Genomic DNA, 15,862 nt, shown 5'->3' on the forward strand with positions numbered 1-15,862 from the left:
GAGCACAACTCCCATTCCCAGGCTAAGGGAAGGCTTCCTGAAAGCTGCAGGCCCCAGAAATGATTTCTACTGTAGAGTCCTGACCAAGGCTTTTACTCCTGTCCTAGCAGATGGTAAGAGTTTTGAAATCTTCCTGCTCACTCAGGTAAGTAAAAGTTACTTTCACACTTAAATACCTCAAACATCACATTCGCGACCCTACTCACCCCTCTTACCCGCCCGTGGATGAGGTTTATACAAATGTCTCCTACCCACCTGCCCGTTGTGCCTGTGCAACATCTTGAAGATCGCACGGGCTGCGAAAAATCGAGATCAATTGCTGCCTCAAGGGCCTTAACTGGCCCGTTAATTGATGGTGGGCGTGAATCTGAACTTATATTACACCCGCCTTCCCAAATATCGCGATAGTGCGCAGTGCTCTCAGGACGCTCGTCTGATGTCACCGCGCGTCAACGGGAAAATTCTGGCCACAGTTAGTGGAGGTTTAATTTTTTTTCTTGTTAGAAATCCCTTATTTCTCCTTCAGCAGGATGCCTGAGTCCCTGTTCCCAGCTGCCTTGTGTGTTATCACAGGGAGGAGGAAGAGCCTTTGTGTGAGACTGAAGGGTGATTGCTATAAAGATAAAGAGATTTCCCAGGTTTCTGTGGATCTAGTTTTCTTCGCTTTTCCTTGAGGAAAAGAAACATGGAGAATCAAAATTTCTAATGAAGAATGGGCAGGCATATATGCTGCAATGACCAGACTACCTACGAGAATGGCTCTATAGAGGGGCCAGTTAAAAACTCTCCACCCTGCCATACATGAAAAATGCGTTGTGTTCAAAATTCTGAAGGCAATTATACCACAATTGGATGGCACTTCCCAATTAATGCATGGATGAAATTCATGGAAGATTGTGGTGGCAGTGAAACATGTAAATAGAGAACCCGAGGCCCAATATTATCTCTGGGTAAGAGGTGCCAGTACAGGTGAGAAAACCCCAGCAGAGGGAGGCCTGGACAATTTTGACTCCCAGGCCTTTTTTAAACAATGGAAAACAGACTCCTCCTCAAACCCAGGGTGAATGGCAAGGTGGTCGGTGCGCAGGATTTCTGACAGCAGAAGGCTGCAGCCAAAGGCTTGAGTGAACTGTCCCCAGGACTATAATATGTAGGTGAGGGGGCAGACCAGGGGGGAATTTGGTAGATACTGAGACACACGTTTCCCTTCTGACTTCTGTCACTAATGGAATCCTGTCATATGATGTAATTCTCAAAGTTGGGTTTACTATCCCAAAAGAAACTCAAAAATTCCAATAAAAAGGATAAAAGAAGCTAGGACCATCCTGTAGAGTAAAGGATTAATGGTAACATCAATTAGACAATGATGTTAATGATGATGTAAGCATGACATCAGGGTCAGATGACTAAGAAGCTCCAAGGGAGCAAAACAGAACATTCTGTGTCCAGAGAATAATGTACTTACCATAAAGTCTTGGACGTAAATAATGTCAATAAATAGTTTAAGAAAAACTAACTACTGACTATCTCCAAGCCACTCCTAAAGTAAATGAAACCTCATCAAGCCAGAAGACAATACAAGTAAAGGCCAAACCATGGTGGCAGTACTGGAGGCTACAATTTAAGAAACTGAGACCACAGGTTAGTAACCTACGGGTGAAGACCTTGGAACAGCTCAACTTCACAGTGATGAAGAATAAAAATAAGATGTAGCTTGGTAGGGGTCAGTGAGCCATTCACGATGTCAGCAGCCATTGAACAGCCACTACCACTTCCACAGCCCTCCCAACATATCGAGAGTTCGCAGCATTGACAACAATTGAGCTCTGGAGGTGACAGTTTGAAAGGTACTGAACAGCTTTTGGCTTCAAGAAAAGCACAAAAATACCAAGTTAGTAACCTTTTATACACAATTGGAGCCATGGCTGTTGATGCCCTAGCAAGGCACAAAGTCGAGGAGACCTTGGTGTCCTACAAGGAGGTTTTGAGTGCCTTCAGTAATTACTTCAGCCCTAAGAAGAATCTGGCCATTAAACAGATAAGATTCAATCAAAGGAGACAGAGGCCAGGTGAATATATTGATTCATCTATTAACAACTTGTATGGACTGGCCAGTAGTTGCAGGTTACAATGCTTTAAAGCATGAGTTAATGTGCGTCCACATTGTAGTCGGTGTGCACCATAACACCCTTTTGGACTCTTTACAAACCAAGGAGGATTTAATATTAGTGAAGGCCAAAAATTTTGCAAGGCAGGCAAAGCTGCAAAAGCAGGCTGGGGTATACTTCGATGAGACATTGAGGTCAGGAGGGGTCAATCCTATATGTAGGCTCTCATCCACCGAAAAGCCCATGAAAAAGCCCACTGAAACTGCCGAATGTACGGGAGGAATCCTTCCACCTATTTTCAAATATTCCAGATGCGGTGCCGTAAAAACAGCATTGCTGCAGGGGGAGCCAATTGTTTTCTCTGTGGCCAGACTGGACATTTTAAACACTTCTGCAGATCTATAGCACAATTTAAAAGAAGAAAGCTGGAACAAGCATCCTGCATGTTGAAATCTAGGAAATTGTGAATACAACATTTCAACCTGATGATTTCCTAGGAGAAATCAAAGATCCCAACAAGCAAATCTGTAGAGCTGGAATCAAAGGACACAGAACAGAATTTAAACTTGTCACTGAGGCTGGGGTCACAGTCTTATCGGACAAATTGAACTGTCTTAACAATGTTGTGACCCAGCCATCAAAAATAAAGCTACAGGGATCAGGAGGCACAGACCTCAAAGTGGAAGGCCAGATCACTACAACCCTTAGACATAAAGATAAAGAAACTAATGAAGCTCTGTATATCCTACAGAATCAGCAACTTCTTCTGCTCAGCAAGGCAGTGTGTTCACTCTACTGCCAGATGCCAAACCCGTTTGCTTATTTAGCCCTAGGAGGGTACCACACCCACTGATCGAAAAAGCCAAAGAGCAAATTGACAGGATGCTGCATCAAGGAGTGACTTCTCCTGTTACAGTTCCTACAAAATGGTGCTCAGCGTTAGTGACAGTCCCTAAACCAAATGGCAAAATCAGGCTGTCTGTTGATCTGACACAGCTAAATAAGGCCATTCAAAGAGAGATACACCCGATGTCCTCTGTTGTTGACAGTCTGGCGAAGTTGTCCAAAAGTGTTGTTTTTACGAAGCCGGATACCAACAGAAGCTTTTGGCAGATCCTCCTTGACCAAGTATCAAGGTTGTTGACAATGTTTATCACTGCCCTTGGTTGCTTCTGTTTCAATCGACTTCTCTTTGGCATATCCTCTGCGCCAGAAATCTTTTAATGCACTATTTTCAACATCCTTGAAGGCAGAAAAGGAGTTTTTTGCCACAAGGACGACCTGCTCATCCATGGTGCTACCAAAGGTAAGCATGATCATAGAGTCAGGGAGGTTTTAACAATGCTTGAACAAGCACGCCCCACTCTGAATGAAAAGTGCAAGTTTGGGAAAAGCACTATCAGATTTTTAGACCATATTATACACCAAAAAGGGATAACAGTAGACCCCCAAAAGACCAAGGCAATTAAAAAATTTCCACAGCTCAAGTCTGTTGCTGACATACAAAGATTTTTAAGCATGGTCAACTAGGTGGGGAAATTCATCTCAAATCAGTCTGCCATCAATGAATCTTGCTGAGAAAAGGTGAGCAATGGTGTCGAAAAGGGTGTCGAACAGAAGGTCTTTGACAGGATTAAAGAGTTGCTCACTTCTTCAGATGTGCATGCACAATAATGACCCCAAACTGCCGACAATAGTGGCAGCTGATGCATCAGTGATGGGGCTTGAAGCTGTTTTTCTACAGGATCAGGAAGATGGCAGGGAAGAAACAGTTTATTATGCATCTAGATAGTTGCCAGAGACTGAAAAACATTATGTAATGATTGAAAATGAAGCACTCGTGGTGACATGGGCCTGTGAAGAATTTTCAGGTTACTTAATAGGCTTACAATTCAGGATTGAGATGAACCATAAACCTCTGGTCACTCTCCTGAACTCCAAGGAAATCATAAAGATGCTGCCAAGAATACAACACTTTCGGCTAAGGCTATGGTGCTGTGGTTCTACAACAGAGTACATGCTGGGGAAAAGTCATACAACTGCCAACACACTGTCAAGAGCGACAGTTGACCAGGCTACACAACAAAACTTGACACTCATCTTTGAGGTGAAAGCATATGCTTCATCAATAACAAGTACCCTACCAGCCTCTGCAAATAAACGTAGAGAAAGCAGAGAAGGCCAGTTGAAAGACACAGAATGCAGTCAGATCAGAACATGCTGCCAAGATGGTTGGCCTGAATATGTCCCAAGCAATCAGGTGTCAAGACATTACAATGAACAACAAAAATATCTGACGATTGTCAATGACCTTTTAGTCTTCCATGACAGGCTAGTAATCCCAACAACAATGTGTGAAGACACTCTCCAAAAACTCCACGGTGGTCATCTGGGCATTACCAACTGCAGAGCACAGGCACAACAATCAGTATGGTGACCGGGAATTTCAATATCCATAGAGGAACTTATTTTGACATGCCATACTTGTGCAATCAACAGCAAAGAACAAACAGAACCATTTCTATCATCACCATTTCTGTCCAGACCTCAGCAAAGGCTAGGATTGGATCTGTTTGACTTCAGAGGAAAAATCTGCCTCATATTCATTGACTAATATTCTCACTGGCTGGATATCAGCAGACTCCATGCCACAAAAACAGAAGCTGTGGTAAAAACTTTTTTCTTTTTATTCATTTAAGGAATGTGGAAATTGCTGGCTAGGCCAGCATTTAATGCCCATCCCTAATTGCACTTGAGAAAGTGGTGGTGAACTGCCTTCTTGAACTGTTGCAGTTTACTCTACACATGGTATTCTGCATGAGGTAGTCTTGGACAACGGTCCACAGCTTATGAATGGATATTCCTGACAAATCACAGTAGAGTATGGATTTCGTCACATGATCCTCAGACTAATGAAGAAGCAGAGAGGAGAGTGAAAACTATCAAATTGTTGAGGAAAAGGAAGAATTTCCGAGAGTTAGCCTTATTCAGTTGCAGGACAGCACCATGGAGTAATGGCTTTTCACCAGCAGAACTATTGTTGGGGAGAAGGTGAAAGACCCAGTTTCTTACATTGCAACAAAGCCTCAGACTCAACATTACCTTACAAGATCACGACCGAGTAAAGTATCACAAGCAAACACACAAAGAGAAACCGTCCAGCTGGTACAATCACTGGCATAGAGCAAAAGTACTATCCACATTAGTGCCTGGGCAAAAGAGCTCAGCAGCCCCGATCATACCCCGTACAAACACCACTTGGGGTTCTCCGTAGAAACAGAAGGGCTCTGATACTCTTAAAAGCCACGAGAAGACAATCATTCCAGTATTACTTTGATGGGAATGATGAACCTGACTCTACAGTAAACATTTCAAGGAGTGATGCTTGAGTCCAGGAACCAAATACACAGACCAGCATCCTCAGCCAAGAATACTCAGGACGAGATCAGGCAGAGTCGTAAAAGGACCAGACAGGGTCAACCTGTGAGGTTATGACTTTGGGGGAAGATGGTGGGGATGTAAATAGCTTAGCAGTTTTGAGATTTTTGCTTGGGGGAAGATGTAAACGGTTAATGGTTATGTTAATTAGACAATAATCTTAATGATGATGTAGGCATGACATCAGGGTCAGATGACCAAGAGGCTCCAAGGGAGCAAGACAGAACACTTTCTGTCCAGAGAATAATATACTTACCATAAAGTCTTGGATGTAAATAGTGTCAATAAATAACTTAAGAAAAACTAAATACTTACTATCTCCAAGCCACTCCTAGAGTAAGTGAAACTTCATTGAGCCAGAAGACAACACAAGTAAAGGGCTAAGATAAAAGGAAAATGCTGCGGATGCTGGAAATCTGAAACAAAAGCAGAAAATGCTGGAAAAACTCAGCAGGTCTGACAGCATCTGTAGAGAGAGAAAAATAAAGATTAACTCCGGTCGGCGAGCAGGGGCTTAAAATGACACGTGGTGACGTCGGCCGATTTTCAGTCCGGCGGGCGTGCAGCCAAGTCAGCTGAGCGCCCACCGAACTGTCAAAGGCCTATTAAGGCCATTTAAATAGTAATTAATTCAATTAGCTGAGCTGCCCGTACAACCTCAAGGTTGGCGGGCAGGCGAACAGCCCAGGCGGCCTTCGCATTTTTCATGGACCCTCATCCATGGGTGGGATGAGGTTTCATGAAGTGCTTTAAAAGCCAATAAAACTTTTAAAAATAATTATTTGACATGTCCCAGCTCATGTGACAGTGTAACATGAGGGGACATGTTTTAAAAGTTTTTATTTCCCTTTATTTAAATTTACACATGTCAAACCGAGGTGGCTCAGGGAGATCTCTGCGTTCTTTCACACGCATGGACAGGAGAGCGCAGGGAACGACTCGGGGAATCCGCCCCCCCATTCACACAGAGAGCGCACAGCACTTCCAGGTGAGCGTCACGCTGGACGGACATTCATTGGCCCGCCGACTTAAAATGGCAGCGCGTCCCCGATCGGAGGCGCCGATCAGGTTCACGCCCACCCCCGCCTGCCCCCACACACCACCCCCCCACGAAGGGGGGAGAATTCAGCTCAATGGTTCGAGCCCGTATGGATGCACAGATGCTGTCAGACCTGCTGAGGTTTTTCCAGCATTTTCTGTTTTTGTTACAAGTAAAGGGCTACAAGCTAAACCACGCCCCAGCTGACACCGCCTGGTGACTCAAGAGACTTTGAGTCACTGGTTTTGAATCTGGATCTGTGCTGAGTTATTGATCTCAGCTGGGGTGTGGTTTGGCTTGTAGCTCTTGTATTGTCTTCTGGCTTAATGAAGTTTTGATTACTCAAGCAGTTGTCCTCTCTGCTGAATGCAAATATCCCATGACACTATTTTGAAAAAAACTGGAGGAGTTTGCCATTGTGTTGTGGCCAGTATTTATCCCTCAACCAACATTATTAAAACAGATTATTGTGTTATAGGAACAGGAGTAACCCATCCAATCCCTTTAGCCTATTGTGCCATTCAATTTGATCATGACTGACCTGTATCTTAACTCCATCTATTCACCCTGGCTCCACGACCTTTAATACCCATGCCTAACAAAAGTCTTATCTAATCTTAGTTATGAAATATTTAATTTTTGGGGTGGAGAGTTCCAGATTTCCACTACATCTTGTGCTTTCTGACTGCTGAACAGCCTGGCACTATTTGTAAGTTTATGCAGTTTTGTTCTGGACTCTCCCACCAAAGGAAATAGTTTCTCTCTAACTACACTATCAACATCTTTAATTATCTGGCCTTGTATGCCAGTGGTGTTTGTGGGAACTTATTTTGCACAATTTGGCTGACAAGTCTACGTTACATCAAATACTACACTTCAAAGATATTACGTTGGCTGCAAATTGGAATTTGGAACATCCTGAGGTCCTGGACGGAACTGTATAAACACAAGTCCTTTCTACATAAAAGGGTTTCTGTTTGTATTTATATAACACCTATAACATAATCAGATGTACCAAGGTGCTTTATAGGAGCATAATCAGACAAGAATTTAACACAAATTTAAAGTGATATTAGGACAGGTGTCCAAATGATTGGTCAAAGAGATGGGTTTTAAAGACTGATTTAAAGAAGGAGAAAGTAATTAAGGGGTTTAGGGAGGAAATCCCAAGGTTAGGGCCCAAATAGCTGAAAGCAGTGCCACTAACAATGAACAATTCGAAATCAGGGTGCACAAGAAACCAGAGCTGGAGGGTGCAGAGATTATGGATGGTTTTAGGACTGTAAGAAGCTTCAGAGATAGGGAAGTGTGACACCATGGAAGGATTTGAAAATGATTACGAGAATGTTGAAACAGAGGTGTTGCAGTACCAGCAGCTAATGTAGGACATTGAGCACAGGGATGATAGATGAACAGGACTCGGTATGAGTGGATACGGATAGCAGAGCTTTGTATAACCTCAGGTTTATGAAGGTTGGAAGAAAAGAGATTGGCAAGGAGACCATTGAAATCGTCAATTCTAGAGGTAACAGAGGCTTGGATGAGGGTTTCAGCAGTAGATGAGTTAAGGTATGTGTGGAGACGGATAACGTTACAGAGTTGGTAGTAACCAGGGATAAAGAGGATTATGGGATCGGAGATCAATTCGCGGTCAAATAGGATGCCAAGGTTGTGAATGGTCTAGTTCAACCTTAGACAATTACCAGAGTAAGGGATGGAGTCGGTGGCTGGGGAATGCAATTCATGGTGAGGGTCAAAGACTTCAGTCTTCCCAATGTCCAGTTGAAGGAAATTCATGCTCATCTGGATGGCTGACAAGTAAAGTTTGTTAAGTAAGATTTTCAAATTTTGTTTTTGTCCTTACCTCATAAGTACTGGTGATGTTGAGTCTGTAGAATATAGGCAGGAAGATTTCAGCGCTGACGATGGTCACTACAGCATAGCTAAAGCAGAAGTTCAAGAAGATGGCTCCATAGCGGTAAATCTCCGCTGGTGTCCCAATCACTGTAACTGCAGACATAAAGCTGGCGGTAAGGGACATGGCGACAGGCACTGCCGTCAGTTGCCTGCCCCCCAACAGATACTGGCTGTTGGATTGCTGGCCCCTGGCTTTAACTGCATGATAGATTCCAATGGATGCAGAAATGAGAAGCATGACGATGAACACCACATAATCCCATACAGTGAACTTAGCCACAGGAGTGCCAGGGATGGACATTTCCAAGCAGAAGAAAAGTGGGAGTTGTACACTTCAGAGAAAGGAAAGTCGTTTGAAAATAGAGTTTAAAAATAAACTTTCCAAAACTTGTCAACACAAGTTTGTAAAAAAAAATCAGATCCTTCTGAAAACTCTTGCGTGGAAGATATCAGAAAAATTCAAATCTGCCAATAGAAGAGTTTAATCGAAGTTTCCAGTGCATTCAATGGAGATGCAAAACGGTGAAAGGATTTTGTAACAGGTATAATTGCGAGCAAGTGCAAACCAGAGCCAAGGACAAAGAAAGAAGCAGATAGTTTATCCCACACACTGGTTCTGGGCCATTCCCACAGCACAGTTCAAAGAAAGCCTTTGTACTACACCTGACGGATTGAGTGACAAGACACCTTACCGTTCGTAAAAAAACCACTGATTTATAACTACGTCCAATTGATGTCATTTTCTAATCTCTTGATTTCAAAGTCAATAATTAACCTCCACAAGTTGTATTCATATTTAGAACAAAACTATAGGCAATTGTCTAATTCAAAATGGTTTATGTAAACATTTGAACATTTGGCTCTGGAATCACAACATAAAATATGCTGGGTTACACTTTTGTTATTGGCCAATTTGTAATCTATCCTTTTGAATGTTAGCAGCCTCACATAACAGACTGCTGTGAATAAAAACAGAATTACCTGGAAAAACTCAGCATTGGCGGAGAAGAAGAAAGTTGACGTTTCGAGTCCTCATGACCCTTCAACAGAACTGTGAATGGTTGCCCAGCAGTGTATGATTTCCTTGCCTGATTCCCCCCCGTCCTCTCCTGAAGTTGGTGATTCACGTTAGTTACAGATCTCAACCCACTGTTGTCAATTGCAATGCCACCCCTAAATGCTCCATCCACCACTGCCCCAAGAAGAATCATTTAACTCTATACAGAACAGAGTTTAATGCTCCCTTCCCGGAGGCAAGTTCAGAGGCGGGGTATAATCTGGCAGGAGTGTGATCAGGCAAGAGGGTGTAGGGTGGAGATCCCACTGCATGCTTCCCTCCTCCCTTCAATTGTGTCTGGGGCAAGAAGGCCACTTAAGGGCCTCATTCAACCACCACTGGTATTTAACCAGAGGTGGGTGGGGGACTTGCCATCCGGAGCGGGGGGCGCCCAGAAAACCCTGCTGTGTTTGCCTGTGGCCTTCTTGGGTGGAGGTGGGGGGGCTGCCTCATTCAAATCAAGGGATCCCACATTGGGAGGGGGGGCTATAGGAAACCACATCCTGCCCTTGCTGTTGAACCTTTCTCTCCGCACCCCCAAGTTGGTGCCCCTTCCCTGAGAATACCATCCCAGTCAACTTACTGCAGGAAGATATCAACGCGCTAGTCAGATGGGCAGAAAAGTGGCAAATGGAGTTCAGACTGGAGAAGTGTGACAAAATGAAGCCGAGCAGGGCAAACAAGACAAGGAAAAACACAATAAATGGCAGGATAATGAAAAGTGTAGAAGCACGGAGAGATCTTGGAATGCATTCCTCAAACTCCTGAGGGAAGATCATTAGGAGGTTAAGAAGGTATAGAGAGTACTTCCCTATATTAGTTGAAGTATAGGATATAGGAACAGAGTGCTCTTCTAGAATTGCATAAAACACTTGTTAGACCACAGCTAGCATACTGCATGTAATTCTAGTCACCACATTACAGGAAGGATCCTACGAGAAGGATCCCACTTACATCCCATTGGAAAGGGAACAGAGGAGATTTACGTGGATGTTGCAAGGAATGGAAAATTTTAGTGATGAGGAAAGACTGGATAGGGTGGGGTTGTTTCCTTTGGAACAGAGGAGGCTGAGAGGAGATTTAATTGAGGTGTTTAAAATTATAAAGGACCTGATAGACTGGATAGAAAGGACCTATCTCCATTAGCAGAGAGGTCAATAACCAGGGGCAAAGGTTTAGAGTAATTGGCAGAATGATTAGAGGTGAGTTAAGGAGGATTTTTTTCATCCAGAAGGCAGTGGGAGTCTGGAACTCACTGCCTGAAAGGTTGGAAGAGACAGAAACCCTCATCATATTTAATTCTTTGATATGCCTTCAGGGGCTATAATCTACACGGGCATGGACTGAGAGCTGCAAAGTGTCTTTGAACTGGATACATTTTTTTCAGCTGGCATTGACAGGAAGGGCCAAATGGCCTTTTTTTCAAAATTTTCTATGTTTCTATGTTATTATGCTATTTCAAAGTTTGTTTAATATACCATGCTGTAATCATCAAAATAGCTGCAAGTTACATTTTCACAATTACAAATAGCATAAATAACATTCTAACTCATGCATGTTACCTGTGTTAGACACAACCTCATGGTCACTCAATGTTTGAATATCTTTTCCAATCTGTTGTCATTGTCATAACATTTGAACAAGATATTTCTGTGAGCTACTGATGCGGTTCATCATGTGTTATAGATTTAAAGAAGAAAAGATATAGGATATCTAAACAGGCCAAGATCTCACAGCCTCAGCTTGGAGTGTCACATTGACATAGATTTATGCATGGCACCAGGTTACACTCTCTTTCTCCTGTACTTGAAAAGAATTGATGTTTTCTGAATTTTTAAAGCATGTTTCCAATTTTATCCCATTGAGGAAAGTAGGTGGATAAACCATCAAGACACACTCCAATCATGCCCTCTACTTTGTGTCATATGTACATTACACATGATAAGTAATACACATAAAAAGACCGCCAGAATATCATCATTTTGGTTTTTTTTAATTCTTTCTTGGGATGTGGGCGTCGCTGGCAAGGCCAGCATTTTTGTCCATCCCTAATTGCCCTTGAACTGGGTAGCTTACTAGGCCATTGCAATTAAGAGTCAACCACATTGCTGTGGATCTGAAGTCACATGTAGGCCAGATCAGGTAAGGATAGCAGATTTCTTTCCCTAAGGAACATTCGTGAACCAGATGGGTTTTTACGATGATAGTTGTCATAGTCACTATTGCTGAGACTAGCTTTCAATTCCAGATTTATTAACTGAATTTAAATTCAACCAGTAGCTGACTTTGTAACTGGTACAAATGGCATTCCTGGGTCAGGACCTGATAATGGGGTTCGGAAATATCCAGGTACATTAAATCTCCAGGTGTTCACATAACCCTCCTTGGTTATTAGTTCATAAGGTGAGATCTCTCAGTGATATGTGAAGTACCAGACCACATGGCCATCAATGTCAAGGATAGCAATTAATCCCATATTCGATGGGATAGTAGAATTAGTTTCTTTAACATAGTTTCCAATGTGCAGTTCATCCTCTCAACTATATCTGATGACACAGGATTGCGCAAAATATTAAATTGCATTTTAACGCAGAAGCATTGTGGTTTGCATGGCCTTCCTGTGAAGTGGCTCCCTTGAACTGAGTCAGTGGATCTCAGAAGACCAAATCTGGTGAAATACATGGTTCACCAGTATCTTTGCTGTGGCCTGAGGCATCGCATTGAGGCATGGGAATGCTTGCAAGTTTTTGGAGAAGATGTCCACTGTCACTAATACATAAGAACATAAGAACTATGGGCAGGAGTAGGCAATTCAGCCCCTCAAGCCTGCCCCGCCATTCAATACGATCATGGCTGATCTCATTTCGGCCTCAACTCCAAGTTCCCGCCCTCTCCCCATAACCCTTCAACCCGTTACTAATTAAAAATCTGTTTATCTCCTCCTTAAATTTATTCAGCGTCCCGGCATCCACTGCATTCTGAGGTAGTGAATTCCACAGATTCACGACCCTTTGAGAAAAGTAATTCCTCCTTATCTCTGATTTAAATCTACCACCCCTTAGCCTAAAACTATGGCGTCTCGTATTTGCTTCCTCTTGAGGATGGGGGAAATGTTCCAAAATAATCTAATTGTAAATAGGTCCAGAGGCTTACTGTTGGCTGGGTGTGATGCGAGAGTGCCTTTGGTATTTACATCAGGATTATGTCGCATGCATTTACAGAGTTGTGGCAATAATGTTCCACTTGACCTCAAATTACAGGCCACCAAGCCAGCTGTTGGAAGCTTCATAAGGTGCCCCATAGTCCAGGATGTGCCGAGGTAAGTGCATCATGGGCTTGGTACACAAAAGCATTGCTCTTATTTTGAAGGCGAACCCATTTTTATTTGTACATCAAGATTCCACCTTTCACCTGCAATTTGGGTTTATTAGCATATTCTCCTGTTTTTCCTTTCTAATGTCACTATTAGTGTCTTCAATTCAAAATCCCCATTTTGCAAATGTTTCACATCAGTTGGGTTGTTACTTTCACAGGCTGGTTGGCTCTCATTGTGGGTTAGCTTCTGTCAGATCCCAATCTGTTCCCTCCTCACCTCCTTTCTTGACCAGTTCACCCGCTTTCTGATTAATGTTCCATATGAGTTGTTTTTGCAATGGGACCTTACTTTATGGACTATCAGGACACTACTTTTGCCTTATTGAAAATTACCAGCAAAATTGAAGAGGAGGTTTTCATAATCTGCCGAAATGAACCCCCATATTTTCCTAAATAAAAACAGACTTTGTTTTATTTGTTCATGGGATGTGGGCATCGTTGACTAGGCCAGCATTTACCGCCCATCCCTAATTGCCCTTGAGAAGGTGATGGTGAGTTGCCTTCTTGAATTGCTGCAGTCCTTGTGGTGTAGGTACACCCACAGTGCTGTTAGGGAGGGAGTTCCAAGATTTGACCCAGTGACAGTAAAGGAACGGCGATATATTTCCAAGTCAGGATGGTGTGTAGCTTGGAAGGGAACTTCCAGGTGGTGGTGTTCCCATGTGTCTGCTGTCCTTGCCCTTCTAAATGGTAGCAGTTGTGGGTTTGGAAGGTGCTGTGGGAGGACCCTTGGCAAGCTGCTGCAAAGCATTTTGTAGATGGTACATGCTGCAATATCTGCCTCATTTTGCATTCATACAATGAAAGAGGGAGAAGGGAAAGAAAGGGGTTGAGGGCAAAGACCATGATAAACATAAGAATTATGGTTTCATGTGAGTCCAGAGTTCAAAATCAAAAAGTCCAATAGTGCATTCCTTAATTAGCAGGCTGAAACTGTTACAGGGTGATCCACTTTTCTAGACATGATGACTTCAACAATGGAAGAAGGCACGTAGAGATGAATTAGTCTTCTCGGCACAGATGTAGAAGTTCAGATGTTCCAGTAGTACACAGTGTAGGCGAGGGCTAGGTAATTTGAAACCTGGACAGAGCCCTGGTTCCATTGCAACATTGGTGGGAGATGGCAGACAAAGGCAGGCTGCTAGCCTGGAGTCCTGGTCCCCTTCTGAAGTTAAACAATAACTGAAGATAAAATCTAAAAGCTGTATAATTATAGCAATTCAAACAGCTCAAATCTTAAATCTCAAATCCCGGGTTTTATGGGTGTGTGTAAAATAAACTACCCCTCTTATTTTAACTTATCCCAAGTTTACTGTGGGATTATTAATAGAGGATTGGACCACACCAAAACTGAAAGGTTGGGGCAAATATGCCACCACTTATAAAGGGGAAAAACAAAAATCAAAAACACCTTTCTGTTTACGGATGGGTAGTGAGTGGAGAAATCAGGGCTGTTCGAAATTAAACACCCTCCAGTCCGTAACATAATCGAGCTTATTGTTTTCAGAGGTGACCTTGCTCCTTGGGTGCTGAAATTTGATTGATAGGTACTGATCACATGATTTACACCATAAACCCTGGGAGGGCTGTAAATTGCGAAGTAACATCGTGGAGCATCATTTTCAGAGATCACACTAATCTTCCTGCACTGACTGTTCATCTTTTTACTGTTCTAGCAATGTACTTTGCAGTAGCTACAGTTAATTGATAACTAGCTTCAGAGATAGTCATTGACAAAATAAATCCTTATTGCAGGGATAAAGATCAAGGTTCAATGCTAAGGAATTCCTAAAGAGCCTTGCATATTATCTCACAATGGAATCTGTTACTTTTAAAGAAATGCTTACATTTCTATCGAGTCTTTCACAAGCTGAAGGCTTCCCAAAGTGCGTTACAGTCAATGAAGGGCTTTTACAGTGTTGTCCCTGTTGTAAGGAACATGGCATGCAGTCAAGAGTTGGCTGAGGCTTAAATGTTGGTCAGAACGACAGCCTACATTCCTCTTCTCCAAATAATGCCATGGGATCATGAGAGAACAGAGTTGCTGCTTAATGTCTCATTTGAATGACAGCACCTCTGACACTGGAGCATTGCGTCAGTACTACACTGAAATACCAACCAAGATTATGGGCCTGATTTTCACCACTGAGGTGGGTAGCTCAAGCTGGAAAATTTCCAGACTGGCAAACCCACCTTGGTTTAAATGGCCCCATTAGACCCGATTTTCTCTCCGGGGAGGCAGGGGCAGGATAGACCTGGGCCCACTAACCCCAGACACAGATTGGGCGATTAGAAGGCATGCCTCGGTTCTCTGGGCCTTTGTCCCAGTTGTTTTAGATGCTTGTTAGGTGCTCTAGCCCTCACCCTCACACCTCCTCACCTCCCCACCAACCCCATGGCAACCCATGCGCCCCATCAATCTCCCCATGTCCCCTCATTCTCCCCATGTCCCCTCATTCTCTCCATGGCCCTTCCATACTAACTAATGCCCCCCCCTGCACTTATTCCCTCTCATACCCACATGGCCCCTCATACCCCTCATGCCACCTCTATAGCCACTCACCCAGTATCCACCATGGGCAGACCTCAGGAGCCATTTGGAGATTTAAAGAAGTAAACTTCTAACAATCTAATGCAGCTCTCATTCATATACACTTGATAGTTAAAAGAACTCCAATTCATGAAACCCATTCAAAGTTTTTAAATCTCTTATAAAAGCAAGCAAACTTCTATTTAGACCCCACATCAAAGACAACTAATTCTTTAATAGCCTCTTTAAACTGTCGATCAAACTTTGAATTCAGAACGTTCTGCTGAGATAATTGTAGCATTTGAAACTCAGGCAAACGTTCATTATGATTTAATAATAACCTTTGGGAAATGTCACCAAAGGACTCTATCATGCTTTTTTCTAACCTTCACCAGATA

At 43.0% G+C, this 15,862-nt stretch overlaps 1 protein-coding gene across 1 annotated transcript in view; it reads right to left on the reverse strand.

Moving 5' to 3' along the window:
- The window catches only part of slc5a8l (solute carrier family 5 member 8, like), a 95,726-nt gene extending 85,470 nt beyond the window's left edge, over positions 1–10,256 (reverse strand). The window contains exons 1-2 of the mRNA XM_078546228.1: positions 10,143–10,256; positions 8,450–8,834 (exon numbers count right to left, since the gene is read on the reverse strand). Coding sequence (XP_078402354.1) covers positions 8,450–8,803 — 354 coding nt within the window. The 5' untranslated portion in view covers positions 8,804–8,834; positions 10,143–10,256. The remainder of the gene's footprint in view (positions 1–8,449; positions 8,835–10,142) is intronic.
- Positions 10,257–15,862: the final 5,606 nt, after the last annotated feature.

This window comes from Cetorhinus maximus, chromosome 8 (genome assembly GCF_964194155.1).
Source record: "Cetorhinus maximus chromosome 8, sCetMax3.hap1.1, whole genome shotgun sequence".
Classification (NCBI taxonomy): Eukaryota; Metazoa; Chordata; class Chondrichthyes; order Lamniformes; family Cetorhinidae; genus Cetorhinus; species Cetorhinus maximus.